Here is a 25,602-nt window from a genome sequence, read left to right as displayed (position 1 = left end):
GTGGAGGGCATAATCAGAGGGTCATTTTCACTGGTACCTCCAAGTGCAATCCCATTTCTTTGGAGGACCCTCCAAACTCCTGCCTCTTGGTGAAAGCCTGGCTTGGCATTGGATGTGTGTATATTTCACTCAATCTCCAGTTTTCATCTGGGCCCTCATCCCCACAATGAGGGGATCCCCACAATGCAATCCCTATGCATGACCTGTAAGGTTACCCCAGAGAAAATGCCTCCTGTCTCCTGTAGAGCTATTAGTGGCCCCTGGTTTTGTGGGGCCAGGATAGAAGCTACCTCTTACATCAATCCCTCAATTTTCTCTCTCACCAGCACCACCTCTCATGGTGCCCAGGACCTGGCACCTCCAGTTTCTGAGACCTTCAGGATTCTGCATGGGAAAATGGCTTGTTGCATGCTGCTATAACTCCCTCAGCCAGCATTTCACTATGATCTTCCCCTGTTCTTCGAAGACATTTATTTACCATTTCTCCATCCCATTTCTGCCTTTGTATATAGCAGATGGGGTTATTGCCCTTTCCTAGTTTCATTGAGAATGAAGTCTGTATAGGTTCTCTTACTCTCCTTGCTATTTGAAGGTAAATTTCTAGGGAAGAGAGACAGAACATAATTATTCTACCATCTTAAAACCACAAGAATACATTAAGTGGACGTTAAGTCTATCTTAAGCCTACATTATCTTTTAATCCTCACAATTAACATTGCCATTAGTGAAACTGAGGTTTAGTGAGGTTAAGTTCTCTAACCAAGGCCAAGTTGGGAAGTGGCTAGGAACCCAGGTCTGGCCAAGGGCAAATCCAGGCTCTTGCTCTTCCTCTCTTTTGCCTTCAAACACTGAGATCAAGAGAGGGTGGAAAACTGTGGTCCAGCCTGGGTTAATACCTAAAAGTATAATATGAGAAAGCCTTTCAGGGAAGAAAGGGGCTCCTGCATTTGTGAGAACTTCTAGTGACCAGTGTCTCTCAGAATCCATGGAGAATCTAGACCAGTGGTTCTCAACCTTCCTAATGCCGTGACCCTTTAATACAGTTCCTCATGTTGTGGTGACCCCCAATTTCATTGTTACAAATTGAACATAATTAAAGAATAGTGATTAATAACAAAAACAATATGTAATTATATATGTGTTTTCCGATGGTCTTAGGAAACCCCTGTGAAAGGGTCGTTCGGCCCCCAAAGGGGTCGCGACCCACAGGTTGAGAACTGCTGATCTAGACTGAATCAAGGATAACAACAACAAAAAGTGATATACTAAAAGTAGGGTCAGCCTTTGAGAAGGGCTGGAGGACTAAGGGTGTGCCCAGGCTTATACTATGGATGAGGCCTAAGTCCTAAGAAAACTTGGGAGAGAAATTGGCTTCTGGGGACCCAGAAAAAAAGGCCAGTGAGGCCAATGGTGTCACACTGTGAGAGCAAGAGAAATGTCCCTGTGGGTACTGGACTTAAACCCACATGCTGGGACATGGGTGGCTTCCAGACCCCAGCTGCTCATTACTATCAGGATTAAAGCTCCTAGTTTCCCCAGACCTGGCTCTCACCTCAGCCAGGGTGGGGTTGAGCTTTCAGATGACCCACAGGGTTGGGGATAGAGCAACTTGGAGTTGACAGTGTTGGTCCATCTGTATATTCATAGTTTATTTTTTAGACCCAAAAGTAGGTTCTTGGATTAACCTTCTGTTGAATTTCATCTTGTTACAGTTTGCCAAAGAGTGGCACATGGGTTTCATTTCCTAGACCAGCCCTGATCAGTGATGGCTGCCTGGACCACCATGAGGAGAGTAATTCTGTGGCTTTGTCCAGGTTCAGGGAACGGTTGCTTAGTGATGCCTGCAATGGCTAGAGAATAGAAGAATTCAAGTACATGTGCATAACTGGTTCCGGTCAGCTCCTCTTTCCCGAGTTGTGTCCTCTGTAAATGTGATCAGGAAGCTCTCAATGTCCTTATTCAAGTCACTGATAAAAGTTGATTGCGATATCCTTGGCTGGGTGGCTCAGTTGGTTGGAGAGTTGTCCGTATACCAAACGGTTGTGGGTTCAATTCCAGGTCAGGGCACATAGGGGAGGCAACTGATTGATGTTTCTCTCTCACATTGATGTGACTCTCTCTCTCTCTCTCCCTTTCTCTCTATAAAATCAATTTTTAAAAAACCAACACATCCTTGGGTGAGGATTTTTTTTAAAAAAAAAAAAAAAAAAGAAAAAAACATGTTGATTGAAATAGATCCAAGAGCAGTGCCATTAGGTGCAGTTTTGAGATTGACCTGGAGTGTAGCATTGATAGACAACCACTGGATAGTCATGACTGTCACATTTAGCATTATTTTTTGAATTCATTTCCAAGACACACTTTCCCATCTTGTGTCCAGAGAATTTTTCTGTAAAACTATCACCTGATAGGACAGAGGAGGGTGCATCTCTTTTTCATCCATTCCTGAGGTGCATCAATGGGAATGTTGAGAAGTGAAGGGATCACAGAATAGAAGAGAGAAGCCCTCAAGTTTAGGACCTCTGGGATCCCGTTTTTAGAGACCAGCACTTCAGGACTCCAGCTTGTGGTCTCTCTTCCTGTCCTAAGTGAATGATGAGTCTCGTTGGAAAAATGAACAATGAAGGTTATGCAGAACATAACAACAGCCGCAAACCAAAAACAAACAGACAGAGACATTCTATTTCAAGCAGCTCATACTTTTATCATAAAATACAAACTTTCTAAAATTAAGTGTCTTACTTCTATTTTACCAACAACAACAAAAACAAAAATCACTCTTGTTAGCTAAATACAGGTGCATAAGTAGTTGAGCAAGTGAGTATGATGCTGAGGGGGACGGGGTGTGGTTTGGGCCGTGTGTGTGAGTGTTGGTCAATAGGTGAGTCTGGTCTTGCTGTCTTCTGTCTGCGACCTGGTCAGAATCTCGGCTTTCCAAACTTCCTACCAAGTTGTTGCAGCAGCCAGAATTCCAGAGCCCTTAGCCCCGGCCCAAGGGCTAAGGCAGGAGGAGGAGATCTAAAAATTGATGCCATTCCCACTGGAGGAGAAATAGGGGGTGTTCAGCAGAGGCCCACCAGACGACGAGCCGAACCTGGAAGAGAAAGATGATGGGTGTCAAGATGAAATTCTAATGGTGGTGGAGATATTAGGAAAAGTAATATTTTAATTTTGTGGCTGTCAAAGACTGTCACGATCATGGCAGGCTTGGAGGCTAAAAGCTCGAGCATAATAAAAGTGCCATGGCTGTGGGAAAATAAAATATGAGACGGATACAATTGGAGGACAATAAAGAGCTTTTTCTGCCACTTACTTAGGTCAGGAAGCCCCCAGCAGTCTGCAGGGATTATTTCTATGAAGCCTATGCTCTCATCATGCCCAGAACCACAAAGCAGGGAGCCTCGCTGAATCTGAGCACCTTCCTGTGGTCCTGCAGCCACTTTGACTGCCTTAAAGGACCAGGTGTGCCCTTGAGGAAATTCCACAACAACAGAAATCAGGCCGCATCCCAGTCCCAGAGTGAGATCTGCAAGTTCAGACAATCCCTCATCAGCGCCAGGCTAACCCAGACTCTTTGTTCAGAAGCAGCTCAAGAAGTAAGCAATGAGACATCACCGAGTGCCTGGGAGTTTGCTAGACCCTCGGAGAAGGAAGAGCCACGAAGATCGGAGCCCCACCCTCCAAGAGCAGAAATACGCACACATATGCTTTTTCTCCCAGGTACACCTCAATAGAGAGTTCAAAAGCCATCTCCTCCGTGAAACCTTCCCTGCCTGTTCCAGATGGAATCATTTACTCACACTTCTGGGATCCTATTGCAATTTCGTCACCCATCTGCTAGGATGTTCTGGATGAATGGGGACAGAGCGCAGTATGAATTGCAGCAGAGCAAATGACTAGATTTAGTCTAATCCAGGGATTCTCAGTCACTTTTCAGCCGGGTAGATGCATATTACAGAAGATGTGCACATTCATGGCACTGTGCCATGAATTGACAAAATGACAAAGGCGGAGCAGGGGGGAGCAGGGTGGGGGAGAGAAGCAATGGGAATAAACCACATTAATTTGTAATGCCTCCGCTTCTATCAGTATCTGTTGCTTGCCAAGTGTCCCTGGACAACTAGGCTTCAGATTTGGTTGAATTCCCTTCTCATTAAAATAGATTCCATGAGAGCAGGGACATTGTCTGGACTGGCCACCATTTTACACCCAGTGCCCAGCCTGGGGCCTGGCACAAGGCAGGTGCCTGATAAGCAATTAGTGCTGGCAGTAACCACACCTCTTTTTCTCTCTTTCAAAAATCAGATTAAAATATAAATGATTGACAGTGATGTTACTATAGAGATACCCTGGATTCTACTCTGATTTATAAAATAAAGGCCATAACCAATATTTCATATTTAATAACTCCCAGTAACAAATTATTACTCAGGGCACACCTCACATCTTATCACCACACCCTATGCATCTAGGCCCTTCTCATGTTGAGATCTTCTGATCAGATCAACTGCCAAGGGTATGGACTGGACAGGATGAACACTAGAGGGCCAGGAAGAGAGGCAGTTCATGTGGAGAGGTAAGCCACGTGGAGAGGTGGCCCATGTGGAGAGGTGGCCCACGTGGAGAGGTGGCCCACGTGGAGAGGTGGCCCACGTGGAGAGGTGGCCCACGTGGAGAGGTGGCCCACGTGGAGAGGCAGGCCACATGGAGAGGTGGCCACGTGGAGAGGTGGCCCACGTGGAGAAGTGGCCCACGTGGAGAGGCAGGCCACATGGAGAGGTGGCCACGTGGAGAGGTGGCCCACGTGGAGAAGTGGCCCACGTGGAGAGGCAGGCCACATGGAGAGGTGGCCACGTGGAGAGGTGGCCCACATGGAGAGGTGGCCCACGTGGAGAGGCAGGCCACGTGGAGAGGCAGGCCACGTGGAGAGGCAGGCCACGTGGAGAGGTGGCCCACATGGAGAGGTGGCCCACGTGGAGAGGTGGCCCACGTGGAGAGGCAGGCCACGTGGAGAGGTGGCCCACGTGGAGAGGCAGGCCACGTGGAGAGGCAGGCCACGTGGAGAGGCAGGCCATGTGGAGAGGTGGCCACGTGGAGAGGTGGCCCACGTGGAGAGGTGGCCCACGTGGAGAGGCAGGCCACGTGGAGAGGCAGGCCACGTGGAGAGGTGGCCCACGTGGAGAGGTGGCCCACGTGGAGAGGCAGGCCACGTGGAGAGGCAGGCCACGTGGAGAGGTGGCCCACATGGAGAGGTGGCCCACGTGGAGAGGTGGCCACGTGGAGAGGTGGCCCATGTGGAGAGCTATCAAGGAATGCTTCCTGGAGGAAGAAGGCAGGCTTGAGCTGCCTCTTGAGTGAGGTGACCTGTCCTGGTTTGCCTGGGACAGTTTCTATGCTGCTATTTCCAGTAAATTATTACTTATTCTCCTTTTAACTCAATATTGTTGTTTGAAAGATAAGTTGTACGGCTATTCAATAATTTGCATTATTAAATATGCAAATTGATTTGACCAAGGGAAGGGCTACCTTGATCCTTCCCTGAGAACACGAGCCACTTGCTCCTGCCTCTCCCACTTCGTATGGTTTAGTCTCTTGGTTCTCTCCTTTGCTCCTGACCCAGAGGGAGCGCTGACCCTCCTTGTCTCCGAGACTAAACTCTCCACCTGGATCCTGGATCCTTTCCCGCCCAGAGCAGACTCTCCTAGACCTTGTTCCATCCAGGACCACTGGTAGCTACCCAACCTGACACCACTGCTGTGCTCAGTGCTCCCTTCTAAAGTGCCTGGGATTTGTTTTCATCTCCCTGTGACCCCTCCTTCTCTGCTCCAGGAAATAATTTCTTCACTTGGCTTCCTGCACTCCACACTCTCCTCCATATCTTCTCCCACCTCATGAGGCCTCGCCTTAGACCCTTTGCTGGTTCCTCCACATCTTCGCAACCTCTCCACATGCTGGAGGCCCAGGGCTCCGTCCTTGGGCCTCCTCTCTTCTCTATGTACACGTACTCCCTGGGTGATCTCATCCCATCCCAAGCCTTTAAATATCATCTATATGCTAATGACTCCCAGGTTTCTGTTACCAGCCCCAACCCCTGCCCTGAGCCCCAGACTCACATACCGCCATCTGCCTCTCGTGGCTCCACTCACATCTCAGATTTTACATATCCCAAACCAAACTCTTAATCAACAGATCTTCGCTGTAGCCTTCTTGAACTTGGCTTTTTGGCATCGCCACTTACCCACTCACTCAAGTTATAAATGGAATCATGCTCAATTCCTCTCTCCCTCATCCCACAGCCAACCATCACTAAGTCCTTCCACCGAGACAATAAACACTCCAGAGCTTTCAGACTCCTGCCTCACTGTTACTGCGTCAGTCCCCGCCACCAGCACCTCTGCCTCAGACGGCACAAAAGCTGCTCTCCTGCACCCCTGCGAGGGCTCTGACCCACAGTCCATGCTTCATACCTCAGCCCACGTCACCTTCTCTAGATAGAAAACTAGACCATGTCCTCACCAGTTTGAAAGTCATTTTAGTGGCTTCCTACTGTTCTCAAAAACCCTCCGTACCATGCCTACAGGTCCTACCTAGTCTGGCCCTGGCTACTCCTCTGATTTCAATTCCGCGCACTCGCTCTCTCCCACTCATTGTGTGCCAGCTACAGTTCCCCTGTGGGGCGTCTGCACTTTCTCTGCTTTCTGCCCAGACTGCTCATCGCCCACATACATGCCTGGTTCATTCTCTTACTTCATTTAGATCTCAGCTCAGGAGACTTCCCTCCATTCCCTCTCCCCTCACCCCCAGCACCTGGCCTGTGTGCTGCTTGTTTACTTCCTTGCTGCCGATTTCTCCCCTTGGAATGAGACAAGGAAAATGTTGTCTGGTTCACTCCAGTAACCAGTGCCTAGGACAGTGCTAGACACATAAAAGACACTCAAGAAATACTGTTTGAATGAACAAATTGTTCCTTCTGGGGCCCTAGTCCTACACGCTTTGTTCCACTTTTCCGACCTCACTCTCCAGGTCTTCCCTGCCCAGAGCAGCCTCCATTCGACCCTGCTGACTGCCACCAATCCTGCCACTCGGCACCTTTGCCCACGGTGTGTCCACCTGGCGCCAGGCTTCCTCCTGCTTCTAAGGCTGTTTCTTCCTAAGTCTCCTGCTCACTCCTTTTCCTCTCCCAGCCCCTATAGACAACCAGCAACCGGGTCTCAACCCTCTGTCCTTACTGATATAGACAGCCAGCAACTGTGTCTCAACCCTCTACTCTTACTGCTCCCATAGTGCTGACTGATGAGACCTCAATATCACGCTCCCTCCCAAGTACATACAGCCAGTTTTACAGTGAGTCTCTCTTCCCTTGAGCCCAGAGTCACAGTGTGGAATATGGGAAGTTTGCTGGCCTGCCAGTAGTCTGTCCTGATCCCTCTGCCTTCTCATCTACTCTCACCTCCAGGGAGGTGAGAACCTCTCATACAGACCCCTACGGTCACCTCCAGACACGCCCCCTCTCTCTCCTGTTTCTCTGCCCTCCAGCCCATCTATTGATTCTGATATGCACCAATCTGCATTAGATGCCCAGGTCTAGTAGCTAGGAGCCTTTAGGAATGCAGTCCCAGCCTCCTTTTTCCAATCCTATTTTCCACCTTTTTCAGGGATGAATCTAATCATTCAACCAGACGCCTTTATTGCCCAGGCCTCAAGCTTGCTACACATCTTGGAATCCAGGGCCTCACTTCTCCCGCCTGGAATGCCCTTCTCCCCTCGCTGCTCACTGTCCACCCAGAAAAGATCCTGCCTCATCCTTGGGCCACTTTGGTGGTCTTCACTATGTCACGGCTCTAACATCACTGTGCCCACATCTCACTCACTCTCAGCTCTCTGAAGGGGGGAACTATGTCCTAATCACCTATGCCCCTCTCCCAGGCTAAATTCATAGGAACTATGTGAATTAATGCAGAGCTTTTTGATATGTCCTACAAGAAAAAGGAAGAAAAATGGGGAGCAAAGGAGGGAAGGTGGGAGGGAGGGAGGGAGGGAGGGAGGCAGGAAGGGAGAGAAGATGAAAGAAAGAAGAAAAAGAGAAAAACAGGGCTGTGGGGTTTGGGTTAAGATAACACTATCGATTACCCTTTTGACATTTCCAGGCACCCTTGGAAATTAAATGATCTGAGAATTCCAACAGTTACAAAATGTGTTTAGCTTTGTTTCACACAGCTTTTCCCAAACAGATCTGACTACAGAAACCTCTTTCTAGCATTTATGAGACACTTGGGGAAGCGCTGATTTGAAAGGATGAGAGTTTGGGGACACACGTCAACACTACAGCTTGGCCCTAGTTCTATCAACCGAGCTCCTCAAACTGGGCACAGGCTTCCCAGGGTGTGCCGGGGAGACTCGGAATCGCAGGAGCCCTCTGCCCCCCTCTCAGGACGGCCCTATCAGCTGAAGGTTTGCTGAGTGGGAGTGAGCGGCTCCGTGTTATTACACTAAAACAACAAACAGAAATGTATGACCTAACCAGCATGGAAAATTGGTGTGGAATTTTCGGCCAACCGGTGGCGTTTGTGTTGGCTGTTTGCTAAGCCCCTCTCCTCTGCTGTCCGGGGTACTTTGGTGGGAAGACGTGGGCAGCCCTGATAAGCCATGGGAGATCCTTCAGCAGGGCCTGCTGCGAAGTCAATGGGATGTTCTGGAGATTAGCCTGGCGAGGAGCTCAGAGGGCAGTGAGTGGGGGAGAGCTGTAAGAGGATTACCTGGCCGCGTCCTGCTGTAAACCAAGCAAACTGGTAAAGGCAAATGCGCCAGGTCCACCACCCGCCACCTGCTGTGCTGGATGCCACCACTATGGGCTGTGCAGTGCAGCCCCGAAATGAAGTGGCCAACAGAGGGGCCCGCCAGGCCCCAGACCCTGCAAACCTCCACAGCAGGTCCTTCCAGGACCCACAGGGCATCCAGATCGAGGGCATCCCCCAGGCAGTGAGGCCCCGTGTACCGTGTACTCTCCTCCCCTGTCCAGCAGCTTTCTATCTAGTCATAAGCTAGACTTCCAGTGCAGGCTAAGGACTCACCCATAAGGCTGGGGGAAGAGGAACTGCGGCCCATCTCCTGCCATGGGGGAAGGGTCTCGGGGGTTGGTGGACAGCTTCGGAGGTGTCCTCTGAGGGTACGGGTAGTTGGGCTGGACAAACGGGATGTAGCTCAGCAGAGGGGTGTAGGAGGAGCGAAAAATCTGCTGTCCCATTTGCACTGGGTTGTACGGTGTCACCTGCAGGTCAGAGAGGAGAGAGGGGTGAGGTCCAGCAGAGCCCACTGCTTCCAAACATCACTCCCCCAACCCTAACCCTAACCCCAGCCCTATCGCGCGACCCTGTGCCTCTCAGGTAACATGCTGGAATGGTAAAGGCACAGGGTTCAACTTCTGTACATGAGCTTGGCAAGTGACTGAATTTAGCTGAGTCTCAGTTTCCTCATCTGTAAAATGGGCAAACACTCTCTCCTCTGTATGGCGACTGAGTCAGCTGATGTAAGAGTCTGAGACATACTAACTAGCAAATACACATTTCCATTCTCTTCCCTACATCCCCTTTTCCCTCTGTCAATAACCATCCTCCAAAGCCCCTTATTCATCTTTAAGTCTTCATCTAAAAAAAAAAAAGCTGTTGAGATTGAAACCTCCTTGGCTTCTAGCTCAGGCTCTCAACAGGGTCCAAGTATAAGACAGCCTTGCCCAGTGGGAACTCCTGTGCTGGGTGCTAGAAAGGCTCTATATCCGCACTGCCCAGTACAGCAGCCGCCAGCCATTTGTGCCTACTGAGTACTTGACATGTGACATGTGAATAAGGACCTGAGCTTTCATTTTACTTAATTTTAGTTGATTTGCATTTAAGTAGCCACACGTGGCTAGCGGTTGGACAGTGTGAGTCAGGAGAAAGGGCCAAAAAAGGGCAATGGAATTCAGCCTAGACCCTAGAGAAAAAAAGCTCAGTGGGGTTTTGGAGACCACCTGGATCATACTCCCACCAAAAATGGAGCTCCTACAATGATGCCCCTGGCAAGGCAGGAACCCCATCTGTCTTATTTCCTAATATAGTTTCAGTCCAAAGATAGTGCCTGGCACATAGTAGCTGCTCAATAAACATCTGTTGAGTGAATGCAAGAAGGAAAGAGAGAGGAAGTGAAAGGAGGAAAGAAGAGACCACTAAGTGTCTGCTTGGATACCTAGAATGCCACGGAGCTCATGACATCCTGAGCGCTGCACTCCACCACTGACAGCTCCAAATGGCAGGGAGCCCTCGCTCCCCTGCGAGAGCTGCGTCCACCCCCGCTCCCTCCCGAGTGCTGAGGCAAGCTGCAGCAAAACTGGGGGAGCTGCCGGACTTCCGCTTCAATAGCAAGAGCCTGGGGTCCAGGCTGCTCAGGGATTCAGCTTGCAGACAGCCCTCACTCACCCTGCACAGCCTCATCTAATGCACCGTTCACAGAGGCTGGCTCCGATTGAGAGCTTAGGGCACACCCTTCATATGGATTCTCTCATTTAAACCCCAACAAGCCTGTGAGGTAGGACCACTAGTATTCCCATTGTAGAGACAAGGAAACTGGGTTCAGAGAAGTTAAGCCGCTTGCTTAGTGTTTCGTACCTCGGTGCTTGCCCCTCTGGAGCCCTGAGCCCCTCCCACGCCCTCCCCATATTTCCCCCAGTGGATGTATAGGATCTGGTGAAGCTGGACATAGGTACCAAAACCCCAAGATGATGAACTAAAGGTCAGAAAGATTTGAGAGCTTTCCAGAGAACCCAGGAAGGCACTTCCCAGGTCGGTGTGGCAGATAATATCCCTGGTTTCCTTAGAAGGGGGAGAAGGTGGACCTGGGAGGAGACCGACATGAGAGAAAAGCTTTATTCAAAAATGTGCCCCTAACTACATGTAACTGATAACAGCCACAAAGCAGAGCTGTGTATACTGCTCTGGAGCCATCTGCATAACAGACTCCTTGCTGACCAAAGCGGTAATAGAATAGTGTGCCCAGAAGGCCACGTTTGTACAAAGACGTTTGTATCAGTAGGCATCACTGGGAAAATACCCAAGACACCAGTATCAGTGACTGCCTCTAATGTCATATTCTTGTATTACTTTCTCAAATATATGCATTTACATAACTTTGTCTAGAAATATTCTCTTTGGAACTAGGTGGATGGTATCACTGCTTGTGGGGTGGACGTGACGTGGCTGAGATTCTGTGAACCAGACTGCCTCTCATCTCTGCATCTCAGGATGCAACGCTCCCACTGATGAAAAAGCAGCAGTCCTGGTCCATGGGATAAGGTAATCTATACCCGTGTCCCTTCTCTACCCTCTGGAACATTCAACATACTTCAGGTCAGAGCTACAGTTTGCAGAAAAAGGGTGGGGCTCCCTGGGGAGAGAGGAGAGGCCGAGGAGTCTGTGAGTTGAGTGTGGAGCTTGTCTACCTGTGTGTGAGGGTGCAAGGCCAGCCCGAGCATGCAGCAGGTTCCAAGCTCCTTTCCTCACACTCCCACCCCCACCCCCACCCCAAGACACTCAACATCTCTGGGCATGCTGCTTTGTGTTTGGTGCGCACACAGCTCGGTGGCACGGACATAACTCTATCTTTGTGTCTCTGCGTTTGTATTTTTGTCTCTGCTGCTTTATTTTGATACTGTATTTCTCTATATGTATGTATAAGAGGCATGATTGGGATCACAGGCCTTGAAGCCAGGCTGCCCAAGGTCAAACCACAATTCTGCCATTGTGATACTGCCAAGCAGATAGTCACCCCAACCTTCCCATGGGAGTAGGGGGTGCCAGATTTAGCAGAAAAAAAGCACAGGGCATCCAGTTAAAGTCAAATTGCATATCATTTAATCTCAAATGGATTCATTAACAGCAAATAATATTTTAGTATAAGTATGGGCCATGCAATATTTGGGACATACTTATACCAAATCTTTATTCACTGCTTATCTAAGATTTGAATTTAACTGGGTGTCTTGTATTTCAACTGACAAACCGCCAGGGGTGGAACAAGAATCCCCAGCCCCATTGACCCTGGGCAAAGCCATGTGATTTGCTTTGGCCAATGAAGGGCAGGCACACGTTACCACATACCAGCTCTGAGCTGAGGCTCCAGGGACAGGGGGTGCCACCCATTGCGGCAGGAGCAGAAGCTACTACATCGTCATCACACACCCAAAGCAGAACACATGGAACAGGCTTGAACCGAATCCCAGCCCAGCTCAGCCAATCCACAGACCGTGAGTGAAAAGTATTTATTGTTGAAAGTCTATGAGATATTGGGGTCTTCTTTTTCATTACTATTACTATTATTATTATTATTATTATTATTATTATTATTATTTTTGCCAAAGCAAAAGCTAACTTATATGCCAACTTTATAACCTTGAGCAAATTATTTTTTTTTAAATATATTGATTTCTTACAGAGAGGAAGGGAGAGAGATAGAGAGTTAGAAACAACGATGAGAGAGAAACATCGATCAGCTGCCTCCTGCACACCCCCTGGGGATGTGCCCGCAACCCAGGCACACGCCCCTGACCGGAATTGAACCTGGGACCCTTCAGTCCGCAGGCCGACGCTCTATCCACTGAGCCAAACCAGTTTCGGAAAAATTATTTAATCTCTCTGTGCCTTAGTTTCCTCATCTCTAACCTACCTTACAGGGTGGTAGTGAAGGTTAAATTAGTTAATCCAGGTGAAGACCTTAGACAAGGGCCCGGCACACAGCAAGGGCCCTGTAAGTGCCAGCTGTCATTATCACCTGGGGACGCCTGTTTGTTTCCACCTGCATGCTGGTATCTGTGTGTACTCTGGTCCAAGGATGGGCCAAAAACTATGGCTGGCGACCAGGCTGGTGGCCTGAAGGCCTTCGTGGAGCTGGGACAAAGGTGAGGAGGTCATTTACTCACCTGTCGGGGATAACATCCCAGCTGGGGGTGCAGGGCCTGCTGATAGGGCATCCTGGCTGCCCGTTGTGGGTACAGGCCCTGGGGAGAAAAGGAGAGGCTCAGTACTGTGGGGTCAGGGGCTCCCAGTCAAAGGGCAGCCACTCAACTCAGTTTCCATGCCACCGCCCTGTAGGCCAGACCCACTGGTTGCCAGGTCCAGCCGGCATTGGGCCAGGCATGCACAATTCACACCACACAGGAAGCATGTTCAGCAGGATTCACTGCTTTCTTGGTGAGTATTTAAGGAGAGAGCTTCAGGAGCCTGACTGCCTCTTAAATCCCAGATCTGCCTGTGTGACCTTGGGCAAGTCACTTCACCTCCCCGAGCCTCTTTTCCCTTGTTTATAAAAGTACTAGAGGTCCGATGCACAAAAATCATGCACAGGGTTTTGGGGGTGGGGGAGGGGGGATCCCTCAGCCCAGTCTGCACCCTCTCCAATCTGGGACCCCTTGGGGGATGTCCTACTGCCTCTCGCAATCCGGGACCGCTGGCTTCTAACCGCTCACCTGTCTGCCTGCCTGATTGCCCCTAACCCCTCTGCCTGCCTGCCTGCCTGCCTGCCTGCCTGATCGCCCCTAACCACCTCTGCCTGCCTACCTGATCACCCCTAACTGCTTCCCTGCTGGCCTGATGGCCCCTAACCACCTCTGCCTCACCCACACCTGGGACCCAGGATTCCCTCCTCTGGCTGGTTGCAGGCACCCAGGACCTGGGCCAGCTTCTCCCGGGCCGGCCACAGCCACTGGGAACTGTGGGTGGGTGGCTTTGTTCAGGCAGCAGCCGCAGGCACTGGCACCCAGGACCACGGGGCGGGCGGCTTGTCCCTCTCCCAGGCCACAGCCTGGCTGGTCCCCATTCCTCTCTCGCAAGCTCATCTGTGCCTAGCTGGTACCCATTTCTCTTTTCCCAGTGTTGAGTGTCTGAGCCAAGTCCTTACGGCATGAAGGCGTGAAGGTGTGACAACTATTTGCATATTAGCTCTTTATTATATAGGATGTGTGTCCAAGACTGTAAAGCCTGTGAAGGTAGCCACATTCTCTTTGTTGCTGTCTACACTCCTTTTCTAAGTTACTTTCCCCAACCCCATTCCTGCCCCAAGACATGAGGTATCCATGTACGTGTGTGTGTGTGCATCAGTTTGCACCTGATTATTTAAGCACATCTGCACGTGTGCTTCCTTTTGTGTCACAGTTGTGTGTTTCCATGTACAAATGTGCCACTGTGAACACAAGTGTATTAGTTTGGGTCTCTGCTGCTGTCTATATGCCCACCAAACCTGCCTCTGGACATTATGATGAGGACTGGTGTGACGAAGAATGAGTTAATGCATTCAAAGGGCTTAGAACAGTGCCAAGCACTCAGTAAGGAATCTGCATGTTAGGTATTTTTTAGTACCTCTCACTGCACACACCTCCCCCCACATACACACACACACACACACACAACAGAACAGCTGCTGTGAATGGGGCAGCCCAGGACCCCTCGAATCTCAGACTGCCTCTCCCTGCCAATCCAGAGTCCCCTCCTAAGATTCAGCTCAATACTTAAAGCATCCCTAGACTAGGATCTTTCCAGAAGATTCTTCACTCTGGATGCTGCCTCAATTCTGGGCTCACCTTGTGCCAATTATCAATGTGTTGGTGGCTGACTCAGAGCCATGGGGTCCTGATATGGGGCCTGGGGGAAAGTCTCCCAACTCTCCTAGTGCCCCTCTTCCAGGCCCCTAAAAGCACATGTACTCTCGCAGCCCCTCCTTGCTCTCTGCTCCTGTGCACCAGACACTTGACCATGGTGGAGCCCCTCCCACTTCCACCAACCCCTTCACCTGAAACCAGTGTGCCTGCTCCTTTTTACTCAAAGCCCCGTGGCCTAGGGCAACCCCACTCACCACCGTGACCACAGCCTGGTCCCTGCACTCTGGCCATGGCCTGAACCTGGACAGAGAGGAGATGGATGGGGCTGCCCTGCCTCTTCCCAGCCCTCAGTGAACTCCACGTCCAGGGTTTCCATATAGCTCCTCTGTTTCACTCCCTCCTACATCCCCTCCACCCCATTAGCACTCAGCTCTGCTTTGCACAGCCAATGCCCCCAGGCTGCCATCCTCCCCAGGTCTGCGGGGATAGGCTACCCCTCGGATCTGTGCAAGACAAACAGCTGCCCATCCCTGCTCTGTCCTCTAAAAGCAACCCTATATGACTGGGAAGACATTTCTAGCTGTTTGACTTGCAATTCTATAAAATCACAAGCAAAGGTAAATAAACACTCATTCTTCTTTGCTTGGAGCCATGGCCTCTCCCAGTGCAGCCTCCCTCCTTAACTGGGAGCAGAGTTCCTTCATGCCAAGCAGCCCAGGAGCCTCTGGAGCTCCTGGTACTGGGGACTTAGTCTTCCAGGCTTGCCTTCCTCCACAGCAGAGCTTGGAATTAGTTGGATCTGGGACCTCACCTTTACCCCTATGCCAAGCAGGAAAAGAGAGTGGGATAAATTGTTCCCCCTTTTCTCCTTTGTGTCTCCAGGTCTGCGGAGCTCACTGACCTGTTTTCTAGGGAGATCAGAGCTGAATAATAATAAAAACCAACACCTGTATCATACTTTAGGTTTTACCAAGCTCTTTCCCATCCATGGACTCAATTAACCTTACAACCGGATCAAATGGCTGCTGCTGCTGCTGCTGTCATTATAATGAAACCAGGGCTCAGAGCATTTGCCTAACTTGCCCAAGGCCACACAGCTTGGAAGGATTCCTTTTAACAGCTGCTGATTGCAAACCTGACTTATTGTTATTATCCCAGGCCCCTTGATGATGAGAAGGTAAATTATGCCGTCCTTCTTTACCACCTGTGGGGGCGGGGGGGGGGGGGGGGCAGGGGGGTCAACTTCTATAGTCACTGGGCCCTGTCAGCGCCTACACTGCCTTGCAAGACCCAGGGGCCCTACCAGCCAGGGCCTCCAACCGCTTGTGCCCAGAAGCCAGGGAACCCAGAGTCAGTCCTGCAACACAAACACTTGCATCTCTTAAGACAAAGGGCCTTCATGCTTAAAAGAACCATATGATTTCACTCATAGGTAGGATATAAAACAGAAAGCACCAAACGAACAAACAAAACAAACTCACAGACAATAGTGTGGTGATTGCCAGAGGGGTGGGGAGGATGAAGAGGATAAAGGGGGTCAAATATACGGTAATAGAAGGAGACGAGACTGGGTGGTGAGCACACCATGCAATATACAGATGCTGTATTATAGAATTATATACTCGAAACATATATAACGTTATTAGCCCATGTCACTCCAATATACTTAATGTAAAAAAATATGCATCCAAATCTCACTATTCTAAAAGGTCAAGTCAGAAGGAGTCAGCATAGCAAAGAGATATTATCTGCACTTTATAAAGCAAACCATGATGAATCAGCTTTGCACGGTGAGCCCTGAGAGTGCATAATAGAGGAACTGGTTTACACTGAATAAAATGATGCCATCGGTTCTCTTTCTGCAGTGGGGGTGCCCACACAGTGCCGGCCTGGAGGTGGTTCCTGGCTTAGTCACCTCTGAATCCCCTTGCCAATGCTGTTCTATAGTCAGTGCAAAGCAATGGTTTTTACAATTATTTAAATACATGAGCAAATAATAAGTAAAAATGAGCATGTCCCTGAGAAGGTGAAGACATGGCTGAGTAGTGAACAAGCACTCAGACGAGCACGAGTGGACGAACATTGCTGACGGGGTTGCTGAATCTGTGAGCACACGAACAGGGACCTGTGCAGGGACAGCATGATAGGTGTGGAAAGCACACGCTTAGATTTCCCTTAGGTCACGGATTCATGATCACCTTGATGGTGGCGCAGGAGGCCTTCTGTCCTGTGTGAGGAGAGGGTGGGCTCTCTTAAGGAAACAAACAAAAAGTCTTGAAAAAAAACATTTGAAGAGAAAAAGAGAGATTTTGCTAAACTCCTTTAGCTCCGTTTAAGAGCAGGGGCGCCCTTGCCAGTTTGGCTCCGTGGATAGAGCGTCAGCCTGCAGACTGAAGGGTCCCGGGTTCGATTCTGGCCAAGGGCACATGCCCTGGTTGCAGGCTTGATCCCCAGTAGGGGGTGTGCAGGAGGCAGCCAAACAATGATTCTCTCTCATTGTTGATGTTTCTATCTCTCTCTCCCTCTCCCTTCCTCTCTGAAATCATTAAAAATATATATATTTTAAAAAGAGTCAGGGGCTACAGCTCTGAGAGGCTGTATATGGAGTTGGGAAGACAGCTCTCCCTGCTGTAAGGGGGGAAATGACACAGGGCCCAAGGGGCGGTGGGAGGGGCACAGAGACAGGACCAGAAGACTTCCAGCAAATTTCTGTCTCTAGTTGCCCTGTGCGGGCTTTGCCGGGCAGCAAATTCTCAAGAACCTGACCCACAAGTTGGTGTTTATTCCCACCCTTTCCCACACACCAACACGCCGCTCTGGAGGAGCCAGGGAGGGGTCAGGAGACAGGAATCTTAGACACGGAGCAGCTTTCCGACAAGCTGAGCACTACCTTAAGGGACTATTAAGCTATTGGATTGGACTATGGTTTAAACCAGAGTGGACATTTATTTGATTTCTTCCCTTCTTCCACCCAGTGGGCGGCAGCTCTTAAGGGAGATTAAATAGACAAACTACAGAAACTACATTTGCCCTGAATAATAAGTTCTGTGAGTAAAATTTCCAACCCTGTCTGAGTGTTTTACCATCCCCTTGTGTCTGCCTGGCTACTAATTTCATTTCAGCTATGAGTCCAAGACCAAGCACTGTGCCGCCTTAGCGAAGTCTGCTCAGATGTTTCAATGAAGTGACCGTATAATTTGTCATCCACACCAGGACGCTTGAGAGTGAAAGCGGTGCTATTCATAATTATTCTAGGACAAAAGACCTAAACTGGAACTGTCCCAAGTAATCTAGGATGCATGTCACCTGACTATAAAGGAAGTCACAGGAAGTGGGTGGAGAAGAAAGACTATGCTGTCATCCTATCCCGGGAGCCCGAGCACTGAACAGGCCAGAGCTAGCAATGCAGCTCTGGAATACCTAGCCCCGAGTGAACTGGAAATCAGACAAAAGAAATTAGAAAAATATATATGCATGTTCAGGTGTGTGCACCAAGTAGTTGGTCTGATGTGGCCACAGTGAAGACATTAACTAGTGTCAAGGTTCTCTGTGATTTAGGCATCCTGCTAGCTGCAGCTCCTCTGTGGTGGGAACCTGCATGGATGGCCACCTCGAAAGCAGGCCCAGAACCCGCTCACTCACCTGATACTGTGGGAAGGTGGAGTGATTTGTGAACGCTGGCGGAGGTGGATAGTTCAGGTTCAGCCAGAGTGGCTGGTTCAGGGATGCTGATGTCAAGGTGGTGGCAAAGCGTGGGGTGAAGACGTTCCCTGTGTACTTGAGGTTGTTCTTGTCCCCCGCAGTCATAGGTGGGTTAACTGTAAGTCACAGGAGAGGTTTCAGTGACTGAGGCAGGAAGAGGCCAGGACACCCTCAGCAGGACTGTCCCTGGGATTAATATTCTTGGAGGTCAGGTTTTTTAAGCTCCTCTTGGTTCTTTAAGTGAATTTCCAGCTATAGGAAAACACCATTCCTTCACACCTTGCCAATTTGGAAGGGGTGAAACTCCCAGCTGGGTCTGCCTTGGAGCCTCTCTCTCCATCACTTACTAGTAAAGGAGGCAGTGTCAGGTCGCAGTGCACACAATAAACCCGATTGCTAAGACTACATCTCACCTACATTCAAAACCACATTCTTTCAAGTACTTTATAAAAATCCAGTTTTATAGAAGCAATTGCTATGCCACTAGAAGTCATTCTGTTCAAATTATTAAAGCAACCCCCTTCCCCTGGAGAACCTTGCACAGTTTGTTATATGTATATTGGAGTTATTTTTTTTTAATATTTAAAAAAAAAATTATATGATTCACTATGGGATGACCCAAAACGAGTCTGAATGAATGAGATTTGGCTGAATTGTTTCAGAATATGAATCCTTAATTCTCTCCCTCTACTATAATTCTTGTGGGCTTATAGAGTCAGAGATGGGCCTCAGTTTCCCCTTTTTGGCATCTTTTTTGGAAAAGTAGGTTTGATTAAAACAGTTGTAGGAGGGCAAGGGAGACAACGCAGGGACATAAGTAATCTCAGCATACAAATAATCTGAAGCGTGGATTTTTCTTTGTTTTGGGCAACTTGAGGGGGTATACTTAGTCAGGTCTGACCTGACTAAGTGTCCGAACTGACCCCCAATAACACCCATGTAACCCCTCAAAGCCAACAGCATTTCTCTAGCGATTGTATTCCCTACATACAATCACTAAGGGACATAGGGAGAAAGTCATCTCCCCTATTTTATAGGTTTAGAAACTGACACCCAGAGAAAGACAGTGACTTGCCCGGGGATATAACAGCCATTGAATGGCAGAGCCACTTCCAGGGCCTGTGAGGGTTCCTGACCTCCCTTCCACTGACTCTCTCTGGGCAGGTTCGGCTTACATTTCAGCTCCAGCCCATCCACCTCTTTGCTGCGCAGCCTCAGCTGCCCGCCTGGGTTCTTGGTGGCCCCAAGGAACTCATAGAACAGGGTCTTCTCAGGGGACCACGCAGACTTCTTGGCTGGTAGGGCAATGGACATGGAGCCCCCGGAGTCACTGCTACTTTCTTCAGCACAGATGTCCTTCTGGCTCTGGGGCCACTGACTGAGAAAGAGGCTCTCTCGACCCTTGGTTGGCTCCTTGGTGCCTGAGTTTTGTTCTGCAGGAGGAAGGAAACTGAGTCAATGATTCTAGTAGGCCAAGTGCTAGGTAAAGCGGGGGGGAGGGGGGAGGGCACCTTCTTTAGACTAAGTGACGGATCCTCTATACACACACCTCAGGCTCAGACCACTCTGTTGTCTCTCTCCCAGCCAAGTCCAATCACAACATCCTGATGCCTTCACTGCCCACTGCCCACTCTGGTCTTCAATTCTCATGAACTCCTTCCTTCCTTCCTCCCTCCCCTCTTCCCTCCTTTCCTTTTTATCTATTTTCTTTCCACCCTTCCTCCTTTTTCCCTCCCTTCCTTCCTTCCAACCCTCCATAGTGTCAGGTTCTAGGTAAGAGGTGATGTGGACACAGTTCTTGCCTACTGGGAGCACCTGGCTTAGTGGGGGAGACACCAGTTCCCACAGACACGTGGCCTAAGCCACAGTCTGGCCCCTCATCATGGACGCTGGTCCTGCTTTGATGCTTACAGGTGATTCAGCTCACTCATCAGCACCAGGCCCTGACCTGAGTACTGGGGACACTGTGATGAGTCAGAGCCAGCTTCAGCCCTGCAGGAGCTCACAACAAGGAAGGAGAGAGAGACAGACCCAGAAATAGCTCCGGGACAAGGCAGATGGGGACCATGAGGTGACAGAGGGACACAGTGGGAGAGGAGGGGTGGCTGAGGACGCTTCTGTCTGAGAGGGTCAGAGGGCTTCCAGAAGGAAGCGTCTCTTCAGCCAGGCCTTCCGTCCAGGGGCATGAGGAGGAGGGCACGGCAGACGATGGGTGACTGCAGGCCAAGGCAAGGAGTCATCGGGGAGATGGAGTGAGTCACAGGATGTGGTCCGTGCCAGGCTCAGGTCTCTCTCCAAACAGAACCAGAGCTCCCCAGTGCAAGGACACTGTCCGGACCATGACAGGACCCTCCGCAACGATGGTCTTCACCTGTACTTCCTTTTTGGAAATGGGACTCTTTCTTTAAACCAAATTAAAAAGCCCTTGCTTGGTTGAAGCAGGGGAGGGGCCTTGGCCATCCCTGCACCCTTCACTCCTTCCCCAGCCTGGGGGTCCCGTCTACATGAAGCATGGCTGGGAAATGGTGCTGGATACACAGCAGGCATCTTGGATCATTTCAGCAGCTACGATATCAGGGGAACTTGTGTCCAGTGTTGGGAGTGGATTGGATCCCCCCAGCTCTTGCTCCCCCACTTCTTTCCAGCCCAATGACCTCGGGGCTAAGTCTGGGCAGGACTGGGCATGTCCTCCTAGAGCCATCATAGCAAAGGAGAGAGCTGCTCTAGCCTGAGCCAATTTAGGAGAAAAATGACATTTTTAGCAAAACATGTCCCTAGAGTCCCTTCCAAGAGTTTCTCTGGTTGCTGAGTTTAGCCCCCAGCTAGTGCACTGAAATAACAATACCTACTAATAATAATAGCCCTGTCCCCAGAGAGCCACACACCTGCAGTCTCTCTCACACACCTTCGGTCGCCTTAAACATGCTTGCTGCTCGCTCATCTCCAAAACTCCCCTTCCAGCGTCTGTGTACCCAGACACACACACCTTTCCGCCTGTCACTCGTTTGACTCATTTGCGTGTATGAAACTCCACACATAGGACGAACACACTCACAAACACATACACACTCAGATGCAGCCACACCTGCATTTCCTCTAACCCAGTGGTCGGCAAACTCATTAGTCAACAGAGCCAAATATCAACAGTACAATGATTGAAATTTCTTTTGAGAGCCAAATTTTTTAAACTTAAACTATATAGGTAGGTGCATTGTTATTAACTTAATTAGGGTACTCCTAAGCTGGCCTTTGCTGAAAACGTCCTCAATCTGACTGAGGTACGTTCGCTGAGGTCGACCCTGCACCGCGTCTCCCGTCACCTGACCGACCGATACCCCCCACTTCTTCTAACGCCACTTCTTCAAAATAGACTTGCCCAGGCCGAAAACCAACTTCTGTGCATGGGCCACGAAGTTTCAATCGCACTGTATGTGCGCGCCTGCACGTGGTATTTTGTGGAAGAGCCACACTCAAGGGGCCAAAGAGCCACATGTGGCTCACAAGCCGCGGTTTGCCGACCACGGCTCTACCCAATACACTCACACCTTTGCCCATACATTTGTGCACACAGACATACATAAATGTTGGGGAGGGCGGGTAGAGAGAGAGCCATGCATGCCTCCTAGAGAAGGGGGTGGGAGAAAAGCCCCTTCTCCAGGCAGGGCTCATCTTCTCACACATTCGGCCCAGAGTCCCCAAAGAGCCCCCTGGCTCCTAGAGGCCTGCCCAAGACCTGGAGGCCAGCTTGCTGTGCGCAGCTGTGATTCCTTGGCCTTCCAACAATGCTCCAGCACACAGCATGTCCTCAAGTGTGACCATCTTGCTATTTCCTTAGGAACATGGATCTGGGTCTCCTGGTTCAGGTATATCTCAGTTATCCTTTCATGCTCATGGAATAGGGATAAATTTCCTTTTGGCTTACTCCTAGCGACAGCTGACTATAGGCAAGTGCCCCAGCACCAGTCTGCCTTCTTGGAGCCACCCAATCTGAATGGCTGAATTAGAACAGGCACCATCTGTAGAACCTGCGAGTGGGACGGGGAAACTTGGGGGGTGGCTGCATCTCCTGGGAAGGCTGACTCCTCAGTTAGGGGGTGGAAATGCACTTTGCGAAGGCCATGGAGGTGCTGGGAACAAATTCCAGGGCCAATGGTCTCAACTGTACCTGGAGAATTTACATATTCACCCCCTGCCCCAGAGAGAGGACCAGACCTCATTGTCAGAATAGGCACCTCCATTAGAAGCCAAATAACGCCAGCTGCCAATCAAACCTCTCCCCTGTCTGGCTTAAAGTCCCCATTCTGCAGCTCCACCCAGGACTCAGCTGGGTAAGTGCTTCTTTCAACGTACCCTGGATACCCGGTGGACTCCAAATGAGTCAGGTGCCAAATGTGCCTGTCCCTCTTCTCAAAGCACATTGGAATCAGCTGTGCCCTGTACACGGGCACCCAGCCCGGGGGCACATGGACACTGAAAACGCTGCACCCACCAGAGAGGCCACCTCGTCTGTCCTACTCTGCACGAAGATGCCGCATGCACCGCTGCAGCCCAACTGGCTTTCTGGTGAGTTTCTCCTCCTTACAGGCCCACCTGCCAGCCCTGCTTTCAGCCCCACTCACCCATCAAGTGGTGCCCCTCCACGTCGGGGTCCACCTCAGGCTTGGAGCAGATCTTGGCAAACACTGGGAGCTGCCTCTTCTGAACGGGGAGCTCAAGGAGCTTGTCAGTGGGTGCAGGAGGCGGCGAAGGTGGCAGCAGCAGGAAGGGGCCCAGCCCCATGGGCTCCCTGTGGAGGGGGCCGCTGAACATGCTGTTCTGCAGGAAATCCTTGATGACACGCGTCTCCTCCAGCACCACCTTTTTGTCGGGGGCCTTCGAGGTCTCTTTGGACTTTAGTGGGAACTGGGCCAGGAGCTTGCTGATCTCTGAGTTGGAGGCACCCAGGCTGTGGCCCCCGTCCTCTGTCCCCTTGGCACGCTTGACTTTGGCAGCACGCAGGATGCCCGTGACCGTGGTCATGGCAGAATCACAGTCCTGCCTGCTGCCGATAATGGACACGGCCACCTTCGGCTCCAGCAGCTTGTCACCGGCAATGACAGAGGCTCGCGGGCGCTCCCTGCTGCCTACCACCAGAGGAGGCGTGAGAAGGCAGGGAGGGGGCTGTCCGGGCCCCTCCGGGGAGCCAGCAGCCTCCAGCTCCCTTGAGCTTTCCGTGACCAGGATGAGGTGCTCTTTGGTCAGGTTCAAGAACTCCTGCTCCACCAACAGGGAGATCTCGTCCTTGTCACTGCTGAACTCCAGAGCCCTGCAAACAAGTCAGAAAGACAGGAGCCTCAGTGCCTGCTGGGGAAGGGTGGCTCTGCTGCAGGGCCGGGCCCCAGGGAGAGCAGATGGAGAAGGTAAGGGGAACCGATTGCTTTCTTGGGACTCCCAAGAGGTCCCTACACCACACCAGCAGGCCCAGCACCAAGTGTGGTTCTGGGAATCGGGACACTGCAGTCCTCTCCCAATACTACTACTTGCTAAGTGAGCTGAGCTTCATATATATATATTGATTTCAGAGAGGAAGGGAGAGAGAGAGAGAGAGAGAGAGAGAGAGAGAGAGAGAGAGAGAGAGAGAAACATCAGTGATGAGAGAATCATTGATTAGCTGTCTCCTGCACACTCCACACTGGGGATCCAGCCTACAACCCCGGCATGTGCCCTGACGGGGAACTGAACCCTGACCTCCTGGTTCTTAGGTTGATGCTCAACCACTGAGCCACGCCAGCTGGGCTGAGCTGAGCTTTTATTTCATTTCATCCCTCCCTCCTCCCTATTCAGGCATGCCCAGGACCTGAAGCAAAAACGATAGCAACAAAAGGGCCAGGGATGATCCAACGGCTCTGAGCATGGGCTCAGAGGGCTGAGGCTGAGCCCTGGGAAGTCCTGAGGACTGGCTGCAGAGTGGCAGAGTGAGAGAAGGGACTGTGGAGAGGACAGATGGACCTCACACCGGGCTCTGTCACTTCCCCACTGTGTGACCCTGAGCAGTCTGCTCAGTATCTTTGTAGCCTTGTTTCCTGATCTGGTTTCCAGGAATATCACAGACGTGCAAAGCACTGTGGACAGTGTCTGGCACAGAGTACGGGTGACGCAGTGTCAGCTAGTATGTCTACACCTGTTCAGCCTGGCTGAGCACCTGAATCCTGGATTCCACACTGTGGCCCAGTGGTCCACCCTGGCTGGCATGGCCCTTTGCCCAGATCGAGGCCTCTGGAGCCGGCCCCACTTCCGAGGAGCACCAGCAGATGGTTGGTCCCTGCAGATTCACAAGTATCTATCTACCTGTATCTACACACGGGCCTCCACCTGCACCTCAGACCCTGGCCCCCAGCTGGACCCTTAATGTCCCGCACCAACCCGATGGGGCTTGATGGTCCCATGGACTCTAGGCTCCTGTTGCTGGCTCTCTCCAGGTGTGGGAGAGGGTGGCAATCCTGCTGGCCTGGCTCATGGCCCAGCATGCCCCACCGGCATCCTTCACAAGGGGACACCTCCCTCCCTGGCACTCCCAGGAGAATCACCACCACCAGTTTAAGACCATCTCAATGGGCTCCCGAGAAGGGGAGATGAGGTGGTCTACACAGAGCATTCTGGAAACTTCTCAGTGCACTGGCCCTGAGAGAAGGTGGTAAAGATGGCAAAGAAGAGATCAGAGGGGAAAGCTAAAGTGTCTCACGAGTGGAACTTTGCAGCTGGGGAGGCCTGGCACATGCTCCTGCCAACCCATTCGAAGGGCCTGGCGAGTCCCACAAACAGTGACTATAGAATCAAATCCAGCCTTCCCAGTAATGCTCTTTGTGTATGAGCACATGCACACTCACACGTGCACACAGACACATACCTATGTGTGTTTGATATGCACACACATGGGGCACACAGTGACTCACATATCACTACACTGCAGCTGACAACCAACCAGAATGGACATGGGCTATAGTCCCAGCGGCTTCCTGCTGTGCTGGGCATTAAGCCCCTGGTTGCCAGGTTCGGATGAGGCTCAGGGATCCTGTGGAAGGGGCTGTGTGGCCAGGGCACTTGGGTGCATGTGGAGGAGCTAACAACACAGGAATGTGTTGCTATTTCAACACCTGAGACAGCCGTGCCTTCTGCATGTAGCCTCCCCAGGTCAGGAGGCAGGGAGCAGTGCCAGGAAAGGGCAGACTCCAGCCAGACAGACCTGGATCGGAATCAGGCACCACTCCTGTGCCTGATTCATGTCAGACCCTAGATCTAGA

The 25,602-nt window shown here is 50.8% G+C and overlaps 1 protein-coding gene across 1 annotated transcript in view; it reads right to left on the bottom strand.

Moving 5' to 3' along the window:
• Positions 1 to 2,762: 2,762 nt before the first annotated feature.
• Positions 2,763 to 25,602, bottom strand: part of CUNH1orf94 (chromosome unknown C1orf94 homolog) — a 45,025-nt gene continuing 22,185 nt past the window's right edge. Inside the window, exons 2-7 of the mRNA XM_036352716.1 lie at positions 22,942 to 23,627; positions 19,498 to 19,755; positions 18,263 to 18,438; positions 12,947 to 13,024; positions 9,072 to 9,268; positions 2,763 to 3,094 (exon numbers count right to left, since the gene is read on the bottom strand). Of these exons, the coding sequence (XP_036208609.1) occupies positions 3,019 to 3,094; positions 9,072 to 9,268; positions 12,947 to 13,024; positions 18,263 to 18,438; positions 19,498 to 19,755; positions 22,942 to 23,627 (1,471 nt within the window). The 3' untranslated portion in view covers positions 2,763 to 3,018. The remainder of the gene's footprint in view (positions 3,095 to 9,071; positions 9,269 to 12,946; positions 13,025 to 18,262; positions 18,439 to 19,497; positions 19,756 to 22,941; positions 23,628 to 25,602) is intronic.

Source organism: Myotis myotis, unplaced genomic scaffold, assembly GCF_014108235.1.
Source record: "Myotis myotis isolate mMyoMyo1 unplaced genomic scaffold, mMyoMyo1.p scaffold_m19_p_2, whole genome shotgun sequence".
In the NCBI taxonomy this organism is placed as follows: Eukaryota; Metazoa; Chordata; class Mammalia; order Chiroptera; family Vespertilionidae; genus Myotis; species Myotis myotis.
The sequence above is the reverse complement of the archived record's forward strand: the minus strand, read 5'-3'. Positions and strand labels throughout refer to the sequence as shown.